The sequence below is a fragment of the Delphinapterus leucas genome, chromosome 6, assembly GCF_059928025.1.
Source record: "Delphinapterus leucas isolate spDelLeu-1000000601 "Yukka" chromosome 6, BTC_Dleu_Yukka2, whole genome shotgun sequence".
NCBI classification, from domain to species: Eukaryota; Metazoa; Chordata; class Mammalia; order Artiodactyla; family Monodontidae; genus Delphinapterus; species Delphinapterus leucas.
The window spans coordinates 119,942,590-119,969,577 of NC_143134.1; the positions used below are offsets into that span (position 1 = coordinate 119,942,590).

At 55.9% G+C, this 26,988-nt stretch overlaps 1 protein-coding gene across 1 annotated transcript; it reads left to right on the top strand.

Moving 5' to 3' along the window:
* The first annotated feature begins 2 nt into the window (after positions 1 to 2).
* On the top strand, positions 3 to 23,385 carry PLPP7 (phospholipid phosphatase 7 (inactive)). The gene is made up of 2 exons (XM_022578432.2): positions 3 to 7,101; positions 19,000 to 23,385. Exons 1-2 carry the CDS (start codon positions 6,654 to 6,656, stop codon positions 19,362 to 19,364), a joined length of 813 nt encoding a protein of 270 aa, XP_022434140.2. The 5' UTR covers positions 3 to 6,653; the 3' UTR covers positions 19,365 to 23,385.
* Positions 23,386 to 26,988: the final 3,603 nt, after the last annotated feature.

Genomic DNA, 26,988 nt, shown 5'->3' on the forward strand with positions numbered 1-26,988 from the left:
CCAGTACTGAGCTTGGGGAGGGGAGGGGGAAGGACATGTGTTCCAGGGGTGTGAGGGGTGTGACGTTGTGTGAGGCAGTTAGAGTGTGTTGGTGAACGTGTGTGTAGATGAGTGTGTGATGATGTGTGTGTGACAGTGTGATGTCTGTGTGTGAGGGTACATGCGGCAGTTGTGTGTGACTGCTTGGGGGGGGTGGTGTCTATGTGTCTGGGAAGGTGTATGTACGTGTGTCCATGTGTGTGTGTGTATGAGGTGTGTAATGGTGTGAGTGACCACAAGTGGTGTGGGTGTGGATGAGGGAGTGTGTGTATATTGTGTATGGAGGGTGTATGTGAGAGGCGTGTGAGTACAGAAGGACACGTTTGTGTTCTGGTTGTGTGAGTGCATGTCTGTGTGAGTGTGCCCGATGGCGCGTGTTCACGTGTGTCTGTGAGGGTGGATGCGAGCGTGTGTGTCTGTGGGTGAGAGTGTGTGTCCGTGCAGATGTATGGATGTGTGTGTGATTGTGAGTGGAGGTGAGCACGTTTGTGGGTGTGAGTGGGTGGGATGTAGGAGCGTGTGTGAGTGTGCATGTCTGTGCACGCGGGTGTGTTGGATGTTATTTTGGGGCTGGAGGGGATCGTTAATGTGCCTGGGGGATGGAGATCCAGGGCCAAATCGGGGTCAGGACGGGCGGGGGAGGGGTTGCTTCTCCCAGCCTGGCTCACAAGGGCGGTCCCTCTGGCCCCGCTTCCCCGTCGGAGCCACAGTTCTGAGCGAGAAACGCCTGCTCCTCCCGGGACGGCCTCTTGAACGCACCACCGTCCCCCCAGGCGAGGAGCGGAGGCTCAGCGGCGCCCCGGGTCCGGCGGCGGGGGCAGTGAGAGCAGGTGCCCGCCCTCCCGCCGCCCACCCCGGTCACCTGGCGCCGCCCCCGCGCCGCCCGCAGCATCCTCGGGCCCCCCATCACTGTCCCGCGCGCCGCAGATGCGGGAGGACGCGGGCGCCGCGCCCCGGAGGCTGCTCCGGCGGGGCCCCCCGCGCGCCCCGCCGCCCGGGCAGAACGGGGACGGAGGCGGCGTCAGCAGGCTGGGTGCGGCCCGGGATCGGGTGCGGCGCTGGGAGTTCTCCAAGGTGCTAAAATAAACCCGGAGAAGGATCAGGTTTCCCGACCGAAATAACCCAGGAGCGGCCTTAGAAATGCGAACTGACAAAGCGATCCGGGGTGGGAGCCGGCGGGGTGGGGAGGCGGTGACGAAAAATGCTTTTCTCAGGGCTGCTTCGCCGTCCTGGCAGGGACCCCCCGCCGCTGCCCCTCCCTGCTCTCCCCTCCAGCTGTGCGTCTCCCCAGAGTGGAGCTTCACACCCCTTCCCCTCCTGTTTTGGGGTCATTACCCCAAATAACCCGACTCCTCTTGGCCATCGTCTTTGATGGCAAGGTTTGTAGTAGATCAGAGTCCAGGCTTCAGAATCAGACAGCCATTCATTCAATACATATTTATTGAATGCCTGCTAGGTGCCACGCACTCCTTGGGCACCTTGCCCCACAAAGGAACAAATAGACAACAGACCCTGCCTCGTGGGCTGACACTCTGCTAGGAGGACACAGACCCTGAGCACACACAGAATAAATAAGTGTATGGCATGTTAGAAAAGAAACTGGCCAAGGAAAAAGGAAAAGAGAGGGAGAGGGTAAGGGGAGTTGGGGTGATGTCTCAATCCCGGGGTACCTCGCTGGCTGACTCCATGGTCCAGAGAGAATCCCTTAACCTCTGAGCTTTGGCGTTCTCGTGTGTACCACGGGGACTAAAAGCCTGTTTATGAAGTTGCAGTGACTGTTGAGACACGCACGTATCTCTGAGTCTGGCACGGAGCAGTGTTAAGTACAAGTTAATGATAAATGTGCTCAGTAGTAGTAGTCAGCCTATCTTAGACATTTAAAGACCACAAATCACAAGTGACTACAGTGTCCAAATGGCTCTACGTCCCAGGATGCTGCCAGAAAACCTCTCCTGCTTTCAAGTGATAGGCAGTGTATCCAAATGCTTGGGGCAAGGCTTTAGACTGAGGCCTGAGTCACTTCACTGCATACCACACCCCTCTCTCAACAGTGGACAGTGCTACAATAGGGAGGTGATGTGGACCTGGGGCCAGGTGGGGCAGTGATTCAGGGCAGGCCAGGAGGTCTGCACGCGTGGGGCCACCTCAGAGCCATCTTTGTACTTCCCACTGGTCCTTGCATGGGGAGAGGGCCTGACACACAGCAGACCTCAAAAAGTATTCCAGGGACCTCCAGTGGTCCGGTGGTTAAGACTCAGTGCAGGGGGCGTGGGTTCGATCCCTGGTCGGGGAACTAAGACCCCACGTGCTGCGCGGCCAAAAATAAATAAATAATTAATGTTTTTTAAAAAGTGTTCCAGGAGTGAGTGAGCGAATGAGTGAGTGAAAGATGAGGTCAAGCAGACAGGAAACGGAGAAGCTGTGGGATACCTGGCCAGGAAGACAGCCCACAGGCTCAGAGTTACAGGGACCAGCCAGCCCACATCCTAACTCTGGCCTTGCCTGACCAGCTCTGGGGCCTCACAGGTGATGTCACCACTCTAGCCTTCTCTTCCTCAACTCTAACAAACCCAGGAAAAGTGTGGCTAGACTTGCCATGTTGGCTGGAAGTGTCTCCGACCCTGTGCTGCTCTTTCAGGTCTGGGCGCTGCAGTAGGTGGCTCAGGATGACCCACTGGACTTCATGGGGTTGCATCTAAACACACTTTTATTTGGTACTTGCCACTTTAACCACTTATTTATATCCTGCTTTAGTGCACAGGGGTGTATATAGAAGGATAGCTAGGCCATAATAGTTTCAAATAGTCACAAAATGCAAACAACCTACATGTCTAATAATAGGGAATTGCTTACATAAAGGATGGCCCATCCACATGACAAAATGCCAAGCAGCCATCAAAAAATGATGGGTTGTCATGGAGACATTGCCAGGTTTATACATATTTTTTTTGTTTATTTATTTTTGGCTGCATTGGGTCTTTTTTTTTCTTTTTCATAAATTTATTTATTTTATTTATTTAATTTTGGCTGCGTTGCGTCTTCGTTGCTGCACGCAGGCTTTCTCTAGTTGCGGCAAGCGGGGGCTACTCTTCGTTGCGGTGCGTGGGCTTCTCATTGCGGTGGCTTCTCTTGTTGCAGAGCATGGGCTCTAGGCACGTGGGCTTCAGTAGTTGTGGCTCACGGGCTCAGGAGTCGTGGCTCGCAGGCTCTAGAGAGCAGGCTCAGTAGTTGTGGCGCACGGGCTTAGTTGCTCCACAGCACGTGGGATCTTCCAGGACCAGGGATCGAACCCATGTCCCCTGCATTGGCAGGCAGATTCTTAACCACTGCGCCACCAGGGAAGTCCCAGCTGGTTTATATTGTTAAGTGAAAAGGGGAGGTTATTTTTTAAAGGATATATAATACAATCATCTTTTAAAAGCATATATCTTTATATATATAATATACATAGGTATAGTTTGTTTAATAGATATTCTTTCTGATTATTAAAGTAATACTTGGTTGTCATAAAACATTTCAATAATTGGAAATGAGACAAGTGAGAATCCCTTTATAACCTGACCACCCTCATGTTAACAGTGGTGGTCTCCAGACAGTAGGATTATATCAAGATCATCTGTATTTATTGAATTTATTGCAGTAAGACCATAACATTTTGACAGTAAGGAAAAAATAAGGCTATCGGTAAAAGTATATTATTTTATAAACTGGCTAGCTATTTCATGGGTGTTTATCCTATCTCCCCAACTAAACTGCAGCAAGAGATCAATGAAAGCATCAATTCAATGAATGAATGAATTCTAAGACTCTTGAGAAGTGGGACTGTGTGGGCTATGGTAGGTGCTCATAAAGGGATGGTGCCTGCTTCTCAGCTGTCTGAGGGTGTGAACAAGGTCACCCTGACTTACAGATGGAGGAGAAGGTCTCAGTCTGAGTGAGTGGCTCTCACCAGCCCCCTGAGGGGGAAACAGAGGCCAGGAGTGCTAGCAGGACTTGCCTAAGGTCACTAAGGTAGAGGTTGCTGAGGGGTTTGAACCCAGGGTTGTCCCAGCCCAGAGCCCACTTTTCACCACTCCTAGGCCAAAGTCCAGTCGGACTCCATGGCCCTCCCCAGCATGGAGCCCATTGTAGCCCTCAGAACCTGCCAGCAGCTCTTGCCAGGCCAAAGTGCTGACACAGACCTCTGTGTATTAATAGCCCTTTTCTGGGCTGGGCTCCTCCTCCCCTCCTGAGGTCAGCCCAGGTCATGGGCCCCACCCAGGGAGAGTGGGGTGAGTGCCCTGGTGGACAGCTAAGTGGGCACATCCAGGTCCCTGTGGCCTGAGGCATCTGAGTCTGGAGGCCCTTGTATCCCACCCCAGGGACTTCTTGGGAGTTGGGCCTCACCTCTTTTGGGTTTCACCCCTCTGAGCCTCAGCTTCCTTGTCTGTAAAGTGGGGATGATGTCTTGACTTCACAGGAAGGTTGGTTATATGGTGTCAATAAACTAAAGCAAATAGAGAGCACAGGACACTGCCCACTACCCATGCATTCTGTGCACATCTTCATGTGCATCTGTCCAGGGTCCAGGATGAGACGGCACAGGTCATTTTGGCCACACCCAAGAGGGAGGGGTGTGACACAGTCTGGGACGTCCGTCTCTGTGGGTGCATGTTCTGAGGGGAACACTCTGGAAGAGAAGTGCCAGGGAGTCCACAAGGAACCCCAGACTGAGGGTTCCTGGTGTCTGGCTTCACACCAGCCAGGTACGGAGTAGGGGCCAGACCTTGGGGGTGAGTCCTTCTGAAGGGGGCACTCAGAGGGAGAGAGGACTTTGCCTTGTTTGTTAAATAGGATCAATTCCTAACCCATAGGCCTGAAGGCTCACTATGTGGCAGGGACCCTTCTCAGCATTTTACAAACATCATCTCACTGACTTCACAACAGCTCTTGGAAGGTGGGCACTAGTGTTCCCATGTTACAAGAGGAGAAAACTAGGCCCAGAGAGGCCAAGTGACTTGCTTGAGTTCCCACAGCTAGTTGGTGGCAAAGGCCCAGGTTATTCCTCATCTCTCTGACCCTGGAGCCCCCAGGCTGGTGCCCTGTGACCACAGAGCACTCACTCCCACCCCAGGCAGCTTCCTGTCCTTGGGAGGCTCTGGCCCTGGTCCCTGGGAGGCTGTGGGGTGGGCCTGGGGCTTCACGGGGGTCTCCACGCTTGGAAGGACTCCCGCCTTCATCCCTGCTGGGCAGACAGGCCTTGGGTGCCGCAAATCATGAGACCAGGGCGTTCACCCCTGACTCTGCTGCTTGCCCTAAACCAGTGGCTTCCCTTTGAGCCCGGGCCCAGTCGGCCCTAAAAGGGCTGTGGAGACTTTGGGTTTCTGCAGTCAGGGAGGCCAGACTCATACCCCAAATCCTCGGCTGGGCCCTCGTGGTCTGCCCCTCTCTGGGTCTGCAGCCTCTCTTGCCCCCTCAGTCCATGTACTGCCACACGGGCCCCCAGACCTCGCAGGAGGGCAGGAGGTAGGCTCTCCCTCGCCCAGGGCCTCTCACCTGCCTTTCCTTCCGGGGGAAAGCCCTCCACAACTCCCAGGCCAGGCCCGGAACCCTGTTCTATGATCCTGCAACACATCTGCACGCTTGCAATTATTCACACGTGTCATTCGTTTAATCCCCGCTGAACTGTGAGCTTCCCGGGGACGGGGACGCATGCGATGTGTTCCACTCGCTGCAGTGTTCCAGGCACCTAGCACAGGTCCAGGAGCTCGGGAACTAGTTACGGGTTGCCTGAAGCTGCTTTAAGTGATCCTGTCCTTCGCAAAGCTTCCGGGCAGCGGAGGCCACCTCCGAGGGGCAGATCCATTACCAACCAATTAACTACCCCTCCCTCTAATGGAAATCGAATCTTACAGATTGCCATTTGATTGAACGGTCATGCACTGGAGGCCCATTCAAGACTGACTGAAAATGAAAAAGCCCAGCCTGCCAGCTTAATGAAATGCTGTCACAGAGGGGAGGGGCTGGGCCCAGCCCCAGAGGACCCAGAGTGATGCCTTCAGTGACGTCATTCACTCCATCTGGTGTCCGGAGAGGCCTTTGGCCTAGACTCCACCGTCTAGTCCATGGGACCAGGTCCAAGCTGTCCAGGCCAGTGGGTCAGGCGGGCCTGGCTCGCAGGGGTCTGGCCTGCTCAGAGGGAAGCTGGTCAAAGCAGGGCTGAGTCGGGGGCCCCCATCTAGGCCTCTGGCCTGGGGCACAGCCGAGGCCAGAGCAGCAGGAGGACTACATTTCCCAGAGTCCCCCAAACCCCGGGAGCGAGCCATTGGAAGATTTAAATAGCCCAGGCCCGAGGCAGCCAGGCTGCGGCTGTGGACGTGTCCACCTCCTGGGTGGCTCCATTGGCGCTGGCCCGCACTGGGGGGCTCGATTGGCTGCCCAGCTGGCACTGACATTCCCTGGGAGCCTGGTGGCAGCCGGAGGTAAGCAGCCATGTGCAGTCCCGCACTCTATATTTAACAGCTGTCGCAGAGCAGGAGGGGAGGCCGGGAGCAACGGAGGCTCCAGGCTTCCGTCTTTGGAGAGAAGGGCCTCACAGCCAGGCTGGCACCGGCCCTCGCTGGGTGATTGTCGCCATGCCTGCCTCCCAGAGCCGGGCCCGGGCCCGGGACCGCAACAACGTCCTCAACCGGGCCGAGTTCCTGTCCCTGAACCAGCCCCCGAAGGGGCCGGAGCCCCGCAGCTCGGGCAGGAAGGCCTCGGGCCCCTCGGCACAGCCCTCATGCCCTGGCGATGGGGCCCGCGAGCGGCGCCAGTCTCAGCAGCTGCCCGAGGAGGACTGCATGCAGCTGAACCCCTCCTTCAAGGGCATCGCCTTCAACTCCCTGCTGGCCATTGACATCTGCATGTCCAAGCGCCTGGGGGTGTGCGCCGGCCGGGCCGCGTCCTGGGCCAGCGCCCGCTCCATGGTCAAGCTCATTGGCATCACAGGCCACGGCATCCCCTGGATCGGGGGTACCATCCTCTGCCTGGTGAAAAGCAGCACGCTGGCCGGCCAGGAGGTGCTCATGAACCTACTTCTGGGTGAGTGTGCCCGCTGCCCACCACCCGCCCCGCCAGGCCCGGGGAGGGAGCCCACCCCAGCAGGACCAGCGGGGCCCTCAGAAACCGACTGGAACAATTTAATGAGGTTAGGCAGGGAGGGTGCCCCAGAAACAGGCAAGCCTCCGGCTTGGGGAAGAGAGAGCTGAGGATGCCCGGATGACAGCCCCCTGCAAAGTGAGGGCCTTGAGAATGCGGGGCCCCAGCGGGAACTTCTGAGGAAGGGCCCTGCTCTGGGGAAGGAGCAGCTTGAACCGCCGCCCCAGAAGCAGCTTGAACCGGGGTGCTGGAGGCCGTGACCTCGAGGGAAGTGGCCAGGAGTCTGGCGGGTGCTCTGCAGTGAGGTGTCTAACCCTGTAACACCCCATCCCATAGGCTGGGGTCCTTGAGTTCCTAGGCTGCTTGCAGGCAGCACTTGTGAGCTTCTCCCATCAACCCCCTGCTTGGCTCAGGGACCCTGCAAGCCGCTCAGGATCCTCCCACAGGGCCTGGGGGTGCAGGGGTCCAGTCTGGGGCTCCCACCCACTCGTGGCCTCCTGGAGTCCTTACGTACCGCTTCCCTGGGTGAGTCGCTGGAGGAGAGGAGGGCCTGGTGAGCTTTGGTTTGTTTTTGCAGAGTCTTTGTCACCAGCGTCTTTCAGTTGAGCTCTGCCCTGTGCCAGGTGCCACGTGGGCGCCATGTGGAAAGCAGGCCTTCCCCTCTCTCCAGGAGGTGATGCCCAGCCCCCATGCGGCCCACCCTCCAGCCACCTCCAGACCCCCCAGGTGCTCGGGGACCCAATGCTGCCACCCTCCACGGTGGGCCATGTTGATCTCCTGGCCCTTCCCAGCACAGCCACGATCTGGGGCACAAGTGGGGGGCGGGGGAATGGCTCAGGCTAAGCAAGCACTGACAAGGGGTCCCACTTCCAAAGGGGTGTGTGTTGGGCCACTGAGAGCTGCCATCACAGGGGAAGTTGCAATACAGTGTGACTCCCCACTCAGGTCTCAGAGCATCTGGGGTGGACACTCTGTGGGTGGGATGTAGGGAGGGGAGAACAGCAGTTCCTCGTGCAGGAGATGGCTGGGTCTGGTACCATCAGCGTTTTCTTGTTCTTATTCCTAAATGATTTACATTACTTGTTACTATGCCAGATAGTCCCATGTGACTGGTGCTATTACCATTCCCACTTTACAGATTAGGAGACTGAGGCTCCTGTAAATAAAGCAACCTGGCCAAAGCTTCAGAGCGGGAGATTTGCACCAGGTCTGAAGATTTGCACCTGACATCCAGGCCTGTGCTCTTTTCAAGCAACATGCCCTGGGCTTGGGACAGAGGGACAGAGCAAGGTGGCCCAGGTGCTGGGCCGGGTGTTTGCAGGGGGCAGAACCCTGGTCTCATTACCCACAGTTTCCCCGGTGCCCGCTGCAGCCTGACACAGAGCCGTAGCTCAAGAAAACTGTGTTGGGGGTCAGGTGCCCAAGGATGGGGGTGGGAAAGCATCCTTGAGCCTCCCCTCAAACCTGCTCCCTAGACCTTGTCTGCACATTCCTTCCACGTAATATGATGGAGGTGGTGAAGCTGTGTTCATAACTTGCTCAGCGCTTACTACGTGCCCGGTTTTGCATAAACCACATCATCACTTCTACAGGGAGATGATTTGTCCACAGCCACGTAGCTAGTCATTGATGGGGCCAGGACTAGAGCTGGGAACAACTCTTAACATCTTAACATTTGTTAAGATGAGGCTTCTGGCTCTTTCCAGCAACCAGATTCTGGGGACACAAAGGAGTTTGCTTCATAGGGTGAAGAGCAAAGTTCTCGGTGCCTCCCTTCTTGAATAAGAAGGACAGTCATTTCTAAGTTTTTAAAATCATCATTTATTGCGCTTCACCATGTACCAAGTACTATGCCATGAATGTCCTGTATTTCATGATTTTAAAATCTTTTTAATGACCATGTAATGTAAATATTAATATACCCACTTTACAGAGTTAACTGAGGCTCAGAGGGGTCAAGGGACTTGCCCACCCCCACATGCCCGTAAGTGGTAGATCTGGGAAGCAAATCCAAGTCCTCCAGGCTGCAAACCCCTTGCCCCCCCCCACCATCCGTCTGCAGGTCGGGCTTACCACCCAATCCACGCTGAAGCTTGTGAGTAGCGAGGAGGCACCTGGGAAGAGTTTTCTCTTTTACCAGCACCTTTGCTGGCACATCCACGTACCGACATGACAGAGAGATAAGAGCCTGGCACAGAGCAGCTGCTCAGAACAGACAGGGTGGTCTGTGGGCCTGGGGCATTGCGTGGGGATGCGGACCCTGTAAACTGCTGCAAATAGCCAAGGCGGGTTAATCCCACAGCTCTGACCTGACCTGCCAAGAGGAGCTGCCCATACCACTCCCTGCCCAGGGGAGAAAGACCATCCGTGGAGCACAGACTGTGCACAGATCTGTCTTTTCTTTCGTCTTTGGGGGCCTGAGCAGCCTTTCAATCCTGGAGCTCTGAGGTTGGAATGGACTTTGTCCTCACTTTGTCCGGGTCCTCACTCCGACCCTTACTCGGTCTGGTCAAGTCAGTTCCCATCCCTGAGCTTCAGTTTCCTCATCTGTACATGGGGCTTCAGGACTGTGGTGGGGATTCAAGGGGAGCTGGTAAAGCACTTAGCACAGTGGGTGGCAGGCAGACATGGAAGCTGCAGAGCCCTGAGGGATGAGGGGGCCCTGCCTGGTCCCACCCGCCCTGCTCTGAGCACCAGGGCACCCAGCAGAGTCCTGAGGGCAGAGCCCTTCCCCTATACAATTGGCACTTGGGCTCTCCTCGGCCCCAAAGCGGAAAACTCAGGAGCCTCGGGAAATGGAGCTGCAAACACTGGACCCGGGAAGAGTCCCAGCTGGGCCGGGGGGAAGTTCTCTGCTCTGGTCCCTGCGTTCCTCCCCAAGGGTGCGCTGTGCTGCCTAGACTCTGGAAACGTCAAAGCCAGAAGGGATCTTGGCAGCTGGCACAAGCTTGGCTCCAGAGTTGGCCGGACCTGGGTGCAAATCCTGGCCCAGCTGTGGGAACCGGGGCAAATGACTTTGCCTCTCTGAGCCTCATTTTCCTCATCTGTCTAGTGGGCTGCTGGGACACTTCCTGAAGCATTACACGAAAGTGCATGGCTCATACGAATGCCAGTTGATGCTTGGGCATCAATGATCACCATCCTCATCGCCATTGCCAGCATCAAAAGAAGTCCCAGGTCCAGGGTCCCTCCAGATCCCCTCCAAGCTCTAGGCACCTGTGAGATGACCTGATCCCCTCCTTTGTCCTTCCCCTGCAACACCCGACTTGATGATCCCAACGGGGGCCAGGTGACAGGGGACCCAGGCCATCCCCGTTCACCAAGCCCATCCTGGTTCCCCCATGGGCCTGTCCTTGGTGGAAAATGGCTTCCATGTCTTATTTCCATGATCTATAAAAGAATCTTTATCGAGATGTCCCTGATTATAAAAACTATACATTCTTTTTTTTTCTATGTCATTTTTTAAATTTTGGTTAAATAGACATAACATAAAACTTACCATTTTAACCATTTCTAAGTGTATACTAGCATTAAGTACATTCACATTGCCAGAACTTTTCCATCTTCCCAAACTGAAACTCGGCTCCCATTAAACACTAAATCCCCATCCCTCTCCCCACAGCCCCCAGCACCCACCATTCTGCTTTCTGTTGCTATGAATCTGACGAGTCTAGGGACCTCATATCAATAGCATTATACAGTATTTGTCTTTTAATGTCTGACTTATTTCACTTAGCAGCCTGTCCTCAAGGTTCATCCATGTCGTAGCAGGCGTCAGCGTCTCCTTCTTTTTTAAGGCTGCGTAATACTCCATGGTATGGACAGACCACATTTTGTTTATCTATCATCTACCTTCTGGCTATTGTGAATAATGCTGCTATGAACATGGGTGTACAAATATCTGTTCAAGTCCCTGCTCTCACTTCTTTTGGGTATAGAAGCAGGATGGAATTGCTGGATCCTATGTTTAATTTTTTGAGGAACCCCCAGACTACAGCAGCTACACCATCTTACATTCCCACCAGCAGTGCAAAAGGGCTCCAATTTCTCCACAAGTGTTCTTTGCCAGCACTTTTCTTTTTATATAACAGCCATCCTGATGGGTGTGAAAAGTGGTATCTCATTGTGGTTTTGATCTGTGCTTCCTTAATGATGAGTGATGTTGAGCACCTTTTCACTGTACATCCTCACGGTAAGGAAAATTCAGACGACGACAGGTGATGAAAAAAGTGAGTGTTTCCCTTAAGCCCTTTCCCCAGGAATAACCTCCGTTGCAGTTTGGGTCATGGGCCTCTGGATTTTTCTCTGCGCCCAAACTAGCATATCATATGCTTCTAAAATGACCTCCTGTGGCGTTTTGCCCAGCTTGGCCTCATCCTCATGGCCCTACTGGGCCTTCTGGGCTATGAACCTCCCATCTCGGCCCCACTCCTCCCTTCACACCAAGCACGAGGGGTTCAGAAACCAGGACCTGCACCCTTAGCCTGGCAGCGCCGCCCCCACCCGCCCCAAGCATCTCACAGCATCCCCTCCCCCCGAGCCCCTGCTCACCCACCCTCCATATAATCTGTTGTGTCAGCTTTCCCATCCCAGCCCACCGGCCCCTGCTCTCGGGCACAGCTTAGGTGACAAGCCCTCCAGGAGGTCTGCATAGCCTGTCCCTAATTGATGGATCTTTAGACTCTGATCCCAAACCTTCACGGTCAGGAGCCCTCCTGCTGGAGACACCAGCGCAGCTCCGCAGAGGTAGGACGTTCTCCACCCTTCCCCCCAGCTTCACTTCTCATCATCTCAGCGGGGCTCAGCGAAATGGTCCCTCCAGGCTAAAATACACATGACATAAAATTCACCATTTTCACCATTTTTAAGTGTCCAGTTCAGTGGCATTAAGTACATTCACATCGTTGTGCAATTGTCCCCACCATCTATCTCCAGAATTTCTTTCGTCTTCCCCAACTGAAACTCTGCACCCGTTAAACACTAACTCCCCAGACCCCCTGGCAACCTCTAATCTACTTTCTGTCTATGAATCTGCCTACTTTAGGGACCTCATAAAAGCAGAATCATGCAATACTTTGTCTTTTTATAAAAATAACTCTTTTATTTTTAACTTATTTTATTTATTTTTGGCTGTGTTGGGTCTTCGTTGCTGCGCCCGGGCTTTCTCTAGTTGCAGCGAGTGGGGGCTACTCTTCGTTGCAGTGTGCGGGCTTCTCACTGAGGTGGCTTCTCTTGTGGCGGAGCACGGGCTCTAGGTGCGCGGGCTTCAGTAGTTGTGGCACGCGGGCTCAGTAGTTGTGGCTTGCGGGCTCTAGAGTGCAGGCTCCATAGTTGTGACGCACGGGCTTAGTTGCTCCGTGGCATGTGGGATCTTCCTGGACCAGGGCTCGAACCTGTGTCCCCTGCACTGGCAGGCGGATTCTTAACCACTGCGCCACCAAGGAAGCCCAAAATAACTCTTTTTAAATGTGCACAAGTCATGCACCTTCATGGTAAGAAGAATTTTAATGCAGAATTACAGAAAGACACCAAAAATCGCCCTCATCAACCCACCCAGCTAGAAGCACTGTTAACATTTAGCGTGGTACCTTCCAGACTTTTTTCTCTGTATAAACACATTAACATCTTATTTTACAAAAACAGCATCATACTGTAAATCCAGTTTGGTCGTTGGCCTTTTCCACTTAAACCCTGTAGCTATCCTTCGGTGGCTATAAATACACGTCAGCTTCATCATTCGCCCCAGAGTGGCCCCAGGGAGCTCCGCCGCGGTGTCTCCCATCTGTCTCCGACTCAAGGGCATTGGGTTGGTTTGGGGTTTTCAGTGTTACAAAAGAACGCTGCAGTGGACATCCTTGATGTGGGGCACATCCGTAATTACTTCCCAAGGAGATAGTCTTACAGATGGAAGGCCTGAGTCAAGGGAGGCCTGTTGGAAAGACTTCTGAGTCTGAAGCCAGATGCCTTTCAGAAAGTTTAGACCGATTTACAGCACCCCCACAGCACTACCGGGCTGGTTCCCCAACTCCCGGAGAGGCCAGAATGGGGGATCAGAGGCCAGAAGAGCTGGGACCCCCTCCTCCCAGCCCCAGCCAGTAAGAGGTATTGGCTCTGTCTTTGCTCTTTGCAGGGCCCATAGCTACCCCTCCCCCACCCCTAGCCCAGCCTTATTGCTGCCGAGCTGGTCCCATGGAGCACATCTCAGGGGAAGCAGCTGAGCGTGAGGGGCCATGAGGGGTCGTTCTGGCAGCCCCCCAGCCAGGCTGAGAGAGAATAGTGGGCACCAAGGCAGCACAGCAGGGTCTTGAGAATGGGTGTGCTTCCTGCAAGGAGGGTTCAGGCATCTCAGCCCCCCGCTCCGTGAGAGGGGTGGAGAGTGGAGATTATTGGGAGGGAAGGCATGAGAGGTGATGGGGCCCAGCCCTGCAGCCCAGGCGGCCCTCAGAGTAGCTTCTGGAATGATCCCCATTTTATCAACCAAGGGAGAAACTCAGCGGGAGGGACGTGCCAAGGTCATGAAATTCACAAGCAGTCGACCTTGAGGCCGGTCTGTGATCCTGGAGCCCAGGTGTGCAGCCTCTGCCCTGAGGCCCAGGGAGGGTAGGTGAGCAGCCCGGGTCACACAGCAAGTCGGCGCAGGTGGCGTGGCTTCGGCTCCTCCTGACTCTGGCCCCTGAGCTTGCTGCCAAGAGGACCTTTCCCCACAGGGGCCCCCGGCCCCCCTCCCATTCCAGGAGGGAATGTAGGTCAGGGAGCTCAACAGGCCGTGTGAGTGGAATTCACGGAGCCTTGAGTGACGGGGCCATTTGCTTCTATTTCTGGGCCCCAGATTATGCGCTGACAGTGTCAGAATCAGAGTCACACGAGGGCTGGCCGTGGTGCTGGAGGGGGTGCGAGCAGCCTGCGGGAGTGGGGGGAGGGGCTGTGAGTGGAGCGGCGAGGCCCCCGGGGGCCACCAGCTCTGCTGGAGAGCCGTCCCCCCACGGCCTCTTCTACACCCAACTCTCAGAACCAGAGAGCGGCAGTGTGATGTGGGGAGAGGCTGTGGGCGCGCCACACCTTGAAAGGAGCCCCTGTGTTAACGACTGCACATCTTCCCCACCCTCACCGCCCAAGCCACATGGCACCCTGCCAGCCTGGTTCACCAGCCCCAGGCCTGGCCCTTGCCTGCCATACTCAGGAACCAGCGAGGCCCAAGACCTGCAGCTCAAGTGAATGAATGAACCAAGCACAGGCTGGGCCAGGCCAGCCGGACAGCCAGGCTGACCCGATGGTCCCGAGAGGCCCAGGGCAGTGGGGCGGTCCCCACCTCATTATGGCCGCGAGGGACAGAGCCGGCCAGAAATAGCAGATTCCCAAAGGCCCAGATGTGGGGTTCTCAAGTCACGGCACACAGCCAGCCCCAGAGGCCTCTCGAGGAGGCAGGGGAGGGTCCCCCAACCCCCCAGCTTCAGCCACGCGGAGGCCTCTTTCATCTGCTCATATACTGAGTCTCTGTGTACACTTACGTTGGGGAAACATGTTTTGCTGCTAAAACAGTTTGAAAGGTGTGGGTCTTGCTCATTCTTGGCCTGTGGGTCTTGACAGCCCACGAGGAGCAGTGGGACACCTGGGGAGGCCAAGGTACAAGCCCGCCTTGCCTTTAGCCACCACGCGGGAGCGAGGCCCTGAGCATGTCTTCCCCCCTGGGCAGCCCGTGGACGCACGATGCTGCCCCTCCCTCCCACCTTCCTCCCGAACCCAGCAGCTTTCTCTGGGCACCTCTGCTGTGGTTTACACTCGTCTGGGAAGGCAGATTTAAATCGGCAAGAACTTGCCAACTTGCCGAGCCCTGGTTTTCGGCTGAGAAACTTGGTCACCAATTAGATAGATGACCCACACCTCCCAGTGGCTAGTGTCATGGTTTGATCTGCCTTAGGGCCTGATCCTGGCCCCCATTAGCCCGCTCCAGACCCTGGCCCAGGATGCTCTGGCTTTCCCCCAGGTGGTGAGGGTCTCGGAATTTGGGCCACATCATTTTTTTTTTTTATTTTATTTATTTACTTATGGCTGTGTTGGGTCTTCGTTTCTGTGCGAGGGCTTTCTCTAGTTGCGGCAAGCGGGGGCCACTCTTCATCGCGGTGCGCGGGCCTCTCACTGTCGCGGCCTCTCTTGTTGTGGAGCACAAGTTCCAGACGCGCAGGCTCAGTACTTGTGGCTCACGGGCCTAGTTGCTCCGCGGCATGTGGGATCTTCCCAGACCAGGGCTCGAACCCGTGTCCCCTGAATTGGCAGGCGGATTCTCAACCACTGCGCCACCAGGGGAGCCCTGGGCCACATCATTTTGATGCTGATAAGACCTCAGAGAAGGAAACCCTCTCACCAATGCCCCTGCTTGATGACACCCAGCCTCCAGGGTCTGAAAGCCTTAAGTTGCTTACCTGGGTCAGGCCAGGCTGGGGCTTAGGAGTAATAACAGCAGCTGTGGCATCAACCTCCACATACCAGGCTGTTCGAAATACTTTGCAGACGCTAAGGAGCTCATTTCATCCTGTGATAACCCCTGTTACAGGTGGGTAGACGGAGGCTCTGACAGGTGAAGGGACTTGTTCTTAATGAGCAGAGGAACTTGAACCCCACCTGTGACTCTGAAACCTGCAAGTTTAACCCCCCACCTGTGAACTGCCTCCTCCCCAGGTGGAGAGAGCCTGTCACAAGGTGAGGGAGGGGCAACTTTCAAAAGCCTGGCCTCCTGCCTGGGCTGCTGCGTCAGCCTCAGGGTCCCTGGGGTCAGGTGCAGCCGCCTCCCTCCAGCTCTCACCTGCCCTGTTGGTCCCTCCCTCCTGCTGGGACTGTGACCGCCCCCCGCCCCCCCCACGGGCTCCAGATGGCTCCCAGCCTGAGCCTGGCCTCCACCTGGGTCAGCAGCATGCAGGCTGGGAGGCCTGGCTCCCGGGAACAAGTTGCCGTGGAAATACGGGGCGGGGTGTGGAACAAGGTTCCCTCCCTCCCTTAGGCTCCTCCCCTCATGGCCTGGCAGCCTCTCCATCCACCATTTCCTGCTTCTGCCCCTTCTGTGGCCGCTCAGGCACATCCCAGGGTGGGCGAACGTCAGCTGGCCCTATGGCTAGTGAGAGGGGCAGGCCCTGGGGAGGCCAGGGCTTCAAATCCCAAACCAAGAGCCCAGACTGCAAGCAGCAACCCTGCAGAGGGCAGGAAGAGAGTTCTGCACTGACCAGGGAGCGCAGTGTTTCCCGGGAGCAGTGTGGACATCCAACACTGGGACCGTCAGGTAAATAAGCCAGGGCACCTCGGACGCTGCAGCCATGGGTGTCCCGGGGGGTGTGACCCGGCAGCTTTCAAAAGCAGGTTACAGAACGTTGTGTGTAGAGCACGTTACAGCTCTTATTAAATCTACGCTCTATAGATGGAAAGAAGGTTCTGGAAAGGTGGCTACCTCTGGGTGGCAGGATTACAGGTGATTTAAAAATCTTATTTTTGTCTTCTATTTTGTAAATTTTCTACAGTGAACATCTATTGTGTCATTTTTTTCCCAAAAGGTTTTTTTTTGTTTTTTGGGGTTTTTTTTCATTTCTGAGCAACAGGGGTTGCAGGCCAACAGTTTCGGTATCTCCTGTAAAGTTTCCAGGAAAGTTCCCAGAGCCAGGCTGCACTGAACTGGAATTTGGTCATAATCCTCCTCCCTTCTCTGGCCCTCCTGGTGTGCCAGGCACCTGGGGGGACCACCTCGTCTGGTTTGCTGGGACTTCCCTGTTTTAGCCCTGAACTTCTTATGTCCTAGAAACCCCCTGTGTCCCAGGCAAACCCAGGACAGTCAGTCACCCTGTAGGCACTGTGTCAGACCCCGTCTGGCAGGTGTTTGGGATACCTTGTTACAGGTGAGGGAAGTTAGACGACTTGTCCAAGGTCACAGTCAGGAGGCTCCGAGGCTGGGACTCGAACCCAGGTCTCTGTGGCACTCGCAAGCCCCCACTTTGGCCGACCGGGTGCCACTGTGATCAGCTGGATGAAAGTGGGCCCTTGGCGTGGGCCTTCGTCTAACGGCACAGAGAGGCAGAGTAGCCTCTCCAAGGCCACACAGCGGGGTGGTGGTGAACAGGACGGACAGAGATCCAGTTCTCCCCCAAGCTCCCCAAATGGGAAAGGAGACCGCCCCTCTGGCTCCGCACCCCAGGCCAGCGACTCAGCTAACATTTGGAGACTGCCGTCCTGTGTCTGGCCCTGGGCATACGCCTACGAACAGAATAGATTTGGCTTGACCCCCCTTCTGTGAAGTGATGGTGGTGGGGAGGAAGTGAGGGGTTAACCCCAAACCTCTCACCACCCAGCGGCTTCCTTAGTTGCGGCTGGGTAAGTGCCATGAGGAGAGCGTGGGTTGTCTAGAGGGCAGGGAAGGCCTCGCTGGGGGTGTGACGTTTAGGCTGAGGCCTGGCAATGACGGAGAAGTCAGAGGGAGGGAAAGGGAAACATCCAGAAAGAAGGAGGAGCAGGCAGGGGTGCTCCAACCTCCAGGGCTTCGTCTTGTCTTCTGTAAAATGAGGACAATATGGTACAGCTGCCATGGAAAACGGTTTGGTGGCTCCTCAAAAAACTTTACATAGGGAATTCCCTGGCGGTCCAGTGGTTAAGACATGGAGCTTTCATGGCTGAGGGCCCGGATTCAATTAATTCCTGGTCGGGGAACTGAGATCCTGCAAGCCACGAGGCGCAGCCAAAAGAAAAAACAAATTATACATAGTTAACACATGATGGAGCCATTCCACCCGTAGGGATGTGCCCAAAAGAGTGGAAAACGGGTTCTCCACAAATACTCGTACACAGATGTTCATACCAGCATTATTCACAGCAGCCAATATACAGACAACCCAGATTCCATCAGCAGCGAATGGATAAACAAATTGTGGCAGGTCCAGACCATGGAATAATAGTCAGCCATAAAAAAAGGAATGAAGTTTTGATACCTGCTACAACATAGATGGGCCTCAAAAACATTACGGTACGTGAAAGAAGCCTGACGCAGAAGGTCACGTATTGTCTGATTCCACTTACATGAAACGTCTAGAATAGGCGGATCCATAGAAACAGGAAACAGACTGGTGGTTGCCAGGGGCTGGGTGAAGGGGGGGACAGGGACCACCTGCTTGATGGGAACTGGGTTTCTTTTTGGAGCTCGATAGAGGTGACGGTTGCGCAACACTGAATATACTAAATGCCGCTGAACTGCGCACTTAAAAATAGTTAATTGTGGGGCTTCCCTGGTGGCGCAGTGGTTGAGAGTCCGCCTGCCGATGCAGGGGACGCGGGTTCGTGCTCCGATCCGGGAAGATCCCATGTGCCGCGGAGCGGCTGGGCCCGTGAGCCATGGCCGCTGAGCCTGCGCGTCCGGAGCCTGTGCTCCGCAGCGGGAGAGGCCACAGCAGTGAGAGGCCCGCGTACCGCAAAAAAAAAAAAAAAAGTTAATTGTGTGTTACGTGAATTTCAGTTCAACTTAAAAAAGATGGCGATGGTAACACCCTGTTCTGGGGACTGGCGGGGGCTTCAGTGAAGTCCTTTGAGAAAAACCACCAGCCCAGGGCCCCATTTGTCAGGATGAGATCCTCCGACGGGCCCACAGTGGCCCACAAAACCCCTGATCGCCACTCTCTCATTCAGCACTTTTATCTATCCGGATACCCCAGGGAAGGGCCTTCCAGGTAGAGGGAACAGCACAAGCAAAGGCCCCGAGGTGGGAACCTGCTCGGAGGCCCGCGTGGTTCAAGTGAAGGAAGCCCGGGCGCAGCGGGGGGAGAGCACGCGGAGGCGGCGCTGATGGCCTTCGGGGCCTCTCTCTCCTGCCCACAGCCCTGCTCCTGGACATCATGACGGTGGCTGGCGTGCAGAAGCTCATCAAGCGACGCGGCCCGTTTGAGACGAGCCCCAGCCTCCTGGACTACCTCACCATGGATATCTACGCCTTCCCCGCCGGACACGCCAGCCGCGCGGCCATGGTATCCAAGTTCTTCCTCAGCCACCTGGTGCTGGCGGTGCCCCTGCGCGTCTTGCTGGTGCTCTGGGCCCTCTGTGTGGGCCTGTCTCGGGTCATGATCGGCCGCCACCACATCACCGACGTCCTCTCTGGCTTCGTCATCGGCTACTTCCAGTTCCGCCTGGTCGAGCTGGTCTGGATGTCCTCCAACACCTGTCAGATGCTCATCTCCGCCTGGTGAGCCGTTCATCTGCGGCTCCGGGGCCGGGGGTGGCCCGAGGGGCAGCAGGAGGACATAGGGCTGGCAGGGGAGGGGGGACCAGGCAGCCCCAGCCCATCTCCCCGTGGGCCGGTGGAGGCTGGTGACCTCAGGTGGGCCCACCAGTGACTGGCACGTCCCTCCCATCATGCTGGGTGCCCCCTGCTCCTTCAATCAGACCCTGAGTCCCTCTGTGGACGGACTGGGGCCCAGCCGTGCGGATAGCCCTGCTCCGCTTCTGCTCTGGAGGTACCAGGTGAGAACCGGGATGGCGGGAGAGGGGCCGAGTCTCATCTTGTCCTTTCACCATCACGACTGTTGAGCTCCTGGCTGTGCCCACCTGACCACAGCACACCGCCCAGCGAAATGCCCACAACCCACCACCCAACACAGGTGCCATTAATGGTCATCGATAGCTTAGGGCAACGCTTTCCAAAGGGCGCCCCACCAGACACCAGCCTACAAGACACGCTGGGAAGAGAAATGGTCTTGTGGTCAAATAACTTTGGGAAATGCTACACACTCTTGGACATTCACAAGGGCTGGGATTGTCGTAAAGGCAAAAGTCCTGTAGAAGAGCTTCCGTGGAATCTTGTTTAATCCATGTTTCCTAAACTTATCTGACTACAGAACCCTTTTCTCAAGGAACAGCTATTAACCCCCGCCCCAGGGAACCGCATTTCCCCAGACGCATTTTGGGAGATGCAGCCCAGGAGCGGAAGGGCCTGAGGCGTGAGCTGGCCTCTCCCAGCGCTGGGCCCCAGAGCCCGGGGAGACCAGGTGTCTGTGCCACCGCCTGTGGAAAGCCCAGGGCCCACGGGCATCGGTGCCGCTTTGGCCCCCAGGGGCCGGACTCCGTGTGACCTAATAGGTCGTTTCCAAGTCAGCCGTTCTGGACGTGCACTTCATGTGACAATACAGGTGATGTGCAAACAGGCCCTCTCCTGTGTGTTCTTTTTCCTCGTTTGATGCAAGATTCCAGGTGGGAGAGTCCCTGTTAACATGGGGGTGGGGAGTGATTTCTTTACCCCCAGTCAGGCCACGGTGTCAGGTGGTCAGGGGGCAATGGGCTCCTAGGCGTTTCCAGGCTGCCTGGTCCCTTCTCCCTGAGAAGCCCTGCTGGGGCTCCCTCCATCCCCAGGCCCTGCACTGGCCACCCTGCCCAGGGCCTGGGTCGTGATTTGTTTGGAAAAAGCCCTCACTGTGGTGCTGAGGGGCTCTCCCCTGGGGGCCAAGACCCTCTCACTCCCCGCTGACCCAGACCCTGCCCCCAAGGAAGTGGTCGCTACCAGGACAAGTGGGCTCAGGGTGAGGTAGACATTAGCACCGACAGAGGGTGGGTTCGTTTCCTGTCTACCATAAGGAGGAACCACAGCCAGCCGCGTGGCTTAAAACAACAGGAGTGTGTTCTCTCTCAGTTCTGGAGGTTAGAAGTCCAAATTCAAGGTGTCTGCAGGGCCACGCTGCCTCTGAGACTCTGGGTAGAATCCTTCCCCGCCTCGTCCAGCTTCCGGTGGTGGCCGGCAATCCTGGCTGTGGCCACGTCACTCCAACCTCTGCCTCTGTCGTCACGGGGCATGCTGCCTGCGTCTGTGTCTTCCTCCTCTTTTTTTTTTTTGGCTACACGGTGCGGCATGTGAGATCTTAGTTCCCCGACCAGGGATCGAACCCATGCCCCCTGCACTGGGAGCACGGAGTCTTAACCACTCGGCTACCAGGGAAGTCCCCGTCTTCTCTTCTTATAATGACAGCAGTCCTATTGGATTAGGGCCCACCCTACTCAGAATGACCTCATCTTAACATCTTAATCACATCTGCAAAGGACCTTTCCAAACAAGGTCATGTCCGTAGATACTGGGAGTGAGGGCTCCAACATCTTCTGCGGGGACACAGTTCAACCCATAACACGCAGGATCCTTTCGGGGGAAAGACAACTTCCTCTCCCAGCCGCCCCACTGGGACAGGACAGGGGTATATAGCGCAGTCGCATCCGAGGGTCCAGCTGCTGCTGACGATGAAGGGCATCGGATCTCCTGGGCCCAGAGCCCTCTGCAGGCCCAGCCCTCAGGCCTGAATACCTTCCCCTCCCGCTGCAGATCCCACACCCTCAGGGGTCATGGTCCCCCAAGACCGATGCCCCTGCAGGTAGGACCCAAGCCGCCCCTGCTCGCCCTTCCAAGGCTCCTCTCTGGAGCCTCCTTTGCGTCCAGCCCTGCTGGGGGTGCAGGAGGTCTGCACCTTGTCTTTTCGCTAAAGGAGCTCGGGGATGCCAGACCCGGCTGGGCCACCACAATGAAGACCCCCCAACCTCCGACCTTGAACACTGGCTGGTTGCAGAGTCTTCAAAATACATTCTGCCCGTTCCCATAGATGCTCCTGGGCAGCGCGTCCATGAGACGCTGAGCAGGAGGGGTGACCCTCGGGAATCCGGGAACCCATCATCCAGGGTGAATCCGGCTCCAGCTTTGGGCTGGGGACGGGCTGCTGCCCTCCAAGGCCCACATCCCCAGCGGGTCCCCAGGGCCTCTGTCTCTGCAGGGGTGGGTGGTGGTCTCTGGAGCCTTTAAGATGAGGAGGGGGTTTCTGAAGAATGGAGGGCTCTCAGCAGACCCCCTAAGCGCAGGGTGGGCATTGGAATCCAAGTGCCTAACAACTGATGAGGAGAAAAGTCTCCCTGGAGAGGCGGTCGGCATCCTGTCCTGCGAGGTGTCAGCAACACCAGGTGCTGGAGCCCTGGGCTCAGCACCAGCACTGACACAGCAGTCACATGCCCTCTCCAAGCCTGGTGTCCTAATCCGTCAGACAGGGATGGCAGTGGCCCCTGTCGGGTCATGTGTGACTCAGGGATACTCCCTACCTGGGCACCTGGCGCAGGGTCCACCCTGCCATCCTGGACGGACCCCCTGGGGGAGCCCTCAAGAGCAGAGCCGGGGAGGAAGGGAGGAACCCGCTGTCACACCCATTCCTGGAGAGACCCTGGGCGGAGGCGGGCAGGCGGCGGGAGGTGGGGTGACAGCCGAGAGGGCCCCAGTGATGGAACCGGAGACGCGGAGTGTGTGTGCTCCCTCAGACGTAGTTAATGCGCTTTGGTGATCGAAGCCAACAGCCACTCCCACTTTTTTACGGTGAATTATAATATTTGGTTCTCAATGGTAAACCTATTCTGCGTACCTGGGGTAAATCCCAAGTGGTCAAGATGCACTGCCTTTTTTAAATATCACTGCTTTGCGTTGGATAGAGAGAGATCTTTGTCTCTCTATCCATGGGGGGTGTTTGTGTTGTTTCCTCGATTTGTCTGTGTCCGCTTCGGTTGTCAGGGTGAAGCTGGCCTCTTCTATATTTCTGAAGGGGTTTGTAGAGAATCCGTATCATCTCTTTTTTTACCCCTCGATTTCTGTCTATCATTCCTGACCTCTCAGAGACCAACCTCTCCATGGAACTGACGTCCGACTCATGACTTGGGTTGGGGGCGGGGTGCGGTGGGTTACGACTTCCTAAGTCCTCCACCTGCCTCATCTCGCTGAATCCTTATGACGACCTTACCCCTATTTTACAGGTGAGGAGACTGAGGTTCAGAGAGCAAAAGTCATTTCTCCAAGGTCACTCAGGTAGGATGTGGCAGAGTCAGGATTGGAACCCAGGCTGCAGTGGCCTCAGAGCAGAGAACCCTCTGGAAAACAGAAACGCAGGGCACCCACCAACCTTGGAGGGAGGCTGGACTGGTGAAGCGGCAGGCCCAGGGGTGGGTTGGCTTTTTTTTTTTTTTTTTTTTTTTTTTTTTTTTGCAGTACGCGGGCCTCTCACTGTTGTGGCCTCTCCCGTTGCGGAGCACAGGCTCCGGATGCGCAGGCTCAGCGGCCATGGCTCACGGGCCCAGCCGCTCCACGGCATGTGGGATCTTCCCGGACCGGGGCACGAACCCGTGTCCCCTGCATCGGCAGGCGGACTCTCAACCACTGTGTCACCAGGGAAGCCCGGCTTTTTTCTTTTTTTAACAGAGTCAAATCCCACTGTGCTGGACGGCAGCCTGTGTTGTCTGAGGTCCACCTCGGCCGGACTCCGTGGGTCCCACCTGACCCGGATGTTGGGTATGGTGGGAACAAGGCCCCCCCCAGCCCCTGAGTAGCCCCCAAAGCTCTCCCTCAACGTGAGGCGTCCTCCCCCACTTCCTTGCTCCAACCCACCTGCTCCTCCTGGAGCCTGGAGTTGGTCCTGAACTTGCCCAGTGCTCTCCTGCCTCCTGGCACCACCCCCAGCTGCCATGGCCAGTGCGATCACTTCCCAAAACACAGAAGCCTCCCTGCGTTTCCTCTGTCGAGGTCACGTGGTTGGAGGGCCGAGGGGGCTCAGGGACAGGCTGGGGTGGCGGTTTGAGCAGGGTGGTCTCGAGGGAGGAGCACACACATGGGAGTCAGATCCCCGGGTTCAAATTCCGGCACTGACAAGTCGCTGAACCCTTCTGAGCCTCAGTTTCCCCCTCTATAAAATGGGGATGATGCTTACCTTGCACAGGTGTGAGGATTAAAGCTAGAGCACCCAGAGCACCCAGCCCTGGGCCCGGCTCACAGAAGGGTTGAGAAAGGAAGGCAGAGCTGCTCGGGCCACACATACCCCCAAAGGACCATGAGTCCCCGCTGGGCACTTGGGACAGGACAGGATGCTTCGGGGCTTGGATGGGCAGGGGTCAGTGGGGACTGGAACCTGGAGATGGGCACCTACCCAGGTCATGGTGGGCCCAGCGGCCTCTTTTCACACATGGAGACACTGAGGCCCAGGAAGGGTGTCAGGGCCATACCAAGTGCCCCAGGCACTGTGGAGCCTGCCCTGAACCGCCCCCAAACCTGGGCTCCCTGGCTTCAGGCTATGGGTGGGCAAAGGGGGTGTGAACCGACCCCTCCCACCCTGAGCTGTCACTTTTCCCCTCCATGCTGTGCAAACCGTCCTTCCCACAGAGCTGGGGCTCAGGGCTGAGGAGGTCACCTCTGACCTGGCTCTGCATCTGTGTAGTGTCTCTATTTGGCCCCCAGTAAAGTTCTCAGTTGTCAAAATAAAAAGCAGGAAATTGGGGTTCTGAAGACCCCCAACAGCCATTGCCTGGCGCTGGTGCAGCTGGGAGAATCCCGCTCCCGAGAACACACTACCGTGGGTGCTAACTGGCTGCATTGTGCCCTCACCCCCACCAAAACATTCGTATATCGAAATCTCAACCCCCAGGACCTCAGAATGTGACTGTATTTGAAGATAGGGCCTTTAAAGAGGCAATGAAGTTAAACTGAGGTCATTAGGGTGGGCCCTAATCCAATAGCACAGGTGTCCTTATAAGAAGCAAAGCTGGACACAGACACACAGAGGGAAGACTGTGTGAAGACACAGGGAGAGGACGGCCCTCTGCGAGCCAAGGAGAGAGGGCTCAATCTCGGACTTCCAGCTTCCAGAACAGTGAGGAAAGATGTTTCTGTTGTTAAAGCCACCCAGTCTGTGGTCCCTCATGGTGACAGCCCTGGGAAACTAATACGTGGGTTTATTAGGTCAGCTAGCTATCGCCTGTCACCTGGAAGAGAGAAAAGCTCGGGGGAGAATGGGACACAGGCCGGGTGAGTTGGGGGCAGGTCTGCTCTGGGGCGACGTAGGGAGACCACTGAGCTAAGAGCTGCCCTGGGGGCGTGGGCATCTACCAAGACACCATCACCGAGCCCCTGCCTGGGGGAAGCCACTTCCCAGATGAGGCAATTGGTCCAGTTCAAGGTCCCTGTGTCCCCAGCCCCTGCCCTGCCTGGGGAAAAGTCCAGAAAGGGCAGGAGAAGGGGACGGCAGGAGCTAGAAAAATGCAGAAACTCCCAGATCAGCCGCCATCTGGCTCCAGGAGGAGACAGAACATCTGGCTGCAGCTCCAGGCCCCAGCGTTTACGTAACCCACGTGCAGGCACATGTGTCTGCCAGACAGGGCGAGGCTGGGGCTCTGGCCACACTGCACCTGAACTTCCCCTTGGGAAATGGGCCTCAGAAGAAGGCGGCTGCTGTGGTGATTGTGGGCCGCAGTGCCTGGCACGAGGTGACAGAGAGCCTTCCCGTGCTTGCCACCATCCCCAGAGCTCGGGCACACTCGCGTGCGTGCACACACACAGGCGGTCTGGCTGGCCGGCCTCAGTGTTCTCACATTTACAATTACGTGCGCGAGATCTCCAAGCTTCCTTCCAGCTTTAATGTCCTGTAACGTGCATGTATGTGAACACTTCCACATCCGACACTTCATGTGCTTTGGTGTACACACACATAGATGCAAACGTGGAAACGCGTACATGATCATCTTTGTACACAGTTACTTTTACACAGTCACTTAACATACCAAAGGTTTCACAGCCATGCACTGCTCACACACAGTGAAATCTCTACACCTGCGTTCTGGTGTGCACGCACCTTGGTGTCTGTACACACCTGGCCTTGCCTACGTTTATACACACACGTGTGTGTTCTTGCACAATGTACGCACTTAGACACTTGCTAGTCCTCTGCAAGCCCATGTTTACAGGTATCAGGCTTGCCAGATTCAGAAAATAAAAATAATACAGGATGAAAAAATAATAATAAAAATAATACAGGATGCAATCTTTGCTTATACTAAAAAACTGTTCATTTATCTGACATTCACGTTTAACCAGATGTCTGTATTTCATCTGGCAACCATAACATGTATACATTCGTACACACACACACACGCACACACACATACACACAGAGACACAAATTCATGAAGTCATCATGAGGCCCAACCCAGGACATGCTGTTTCCCTAGGAGAATTTCTAAGACCTTCTCTTGATCTGGTAATTAGAGCCACAGCTGCTCCTCTGGCCACAGCGCAGCTCCAGGCCCCCAGTTACGGTTTTCAATAGTCTGGCCCAGGACTCAGCTTGCTGGTGGGAAAAGGAAGGGCTTCCGGCAGGAGTGGGGGGCTTGCTGGGACCCTGGGAAAGCTCCTCTCACCAACAGCCCAGCCGTGAGATGTGGCAGCAGCGGCCAAGCCCTGGGAAACCCCACCCCGACCTGAAGCCTGGGGCTGGGCCTCAAGGAGGGACATCCAGCTGGGGTCAGAGATGCAATCTGAGCCCCCGAGGCCAGCTTGGCCTCATCCCCATCCGGTGCTGCTTCTATTGCTGGGGGACAAGTCAGGGCAAGTGTGTCCTGAAATCCTGATTCCTCAGCTTAAATCCTTCAAGAAAGTTTTGTAGAGGGACAGGGACCAGCAAGGTCCTAGGAGGGGCTTAGCTCAGGGTGAGGGGGTCCTGGGGGAAGACGCAGACCTGCCCCTCCACACGTGACCTGGGCAGCCTCCCCGCCTCCTCCCTCGCAAGAGAGGAATTCTAGTCCTGAGCCCGGGGCCAACAGATGTGTGATGAGTCCCCTGAGAGTCTCGCAGAGAACAGGATGAATTTCTTTAAGGAAGTATCTGGTTATCATGCTTTTTGGTTACATAAGAAGACATTTTCATTATTTCATGACAAATACAGGAAAACCAAAAGCAAACATGTTTTGCTTATTCCTTGCAGACGTTTTTCTTTGCGTTCATAAAAACAGAGACGTATTTTGACAAAAAAGCCATTATACGCC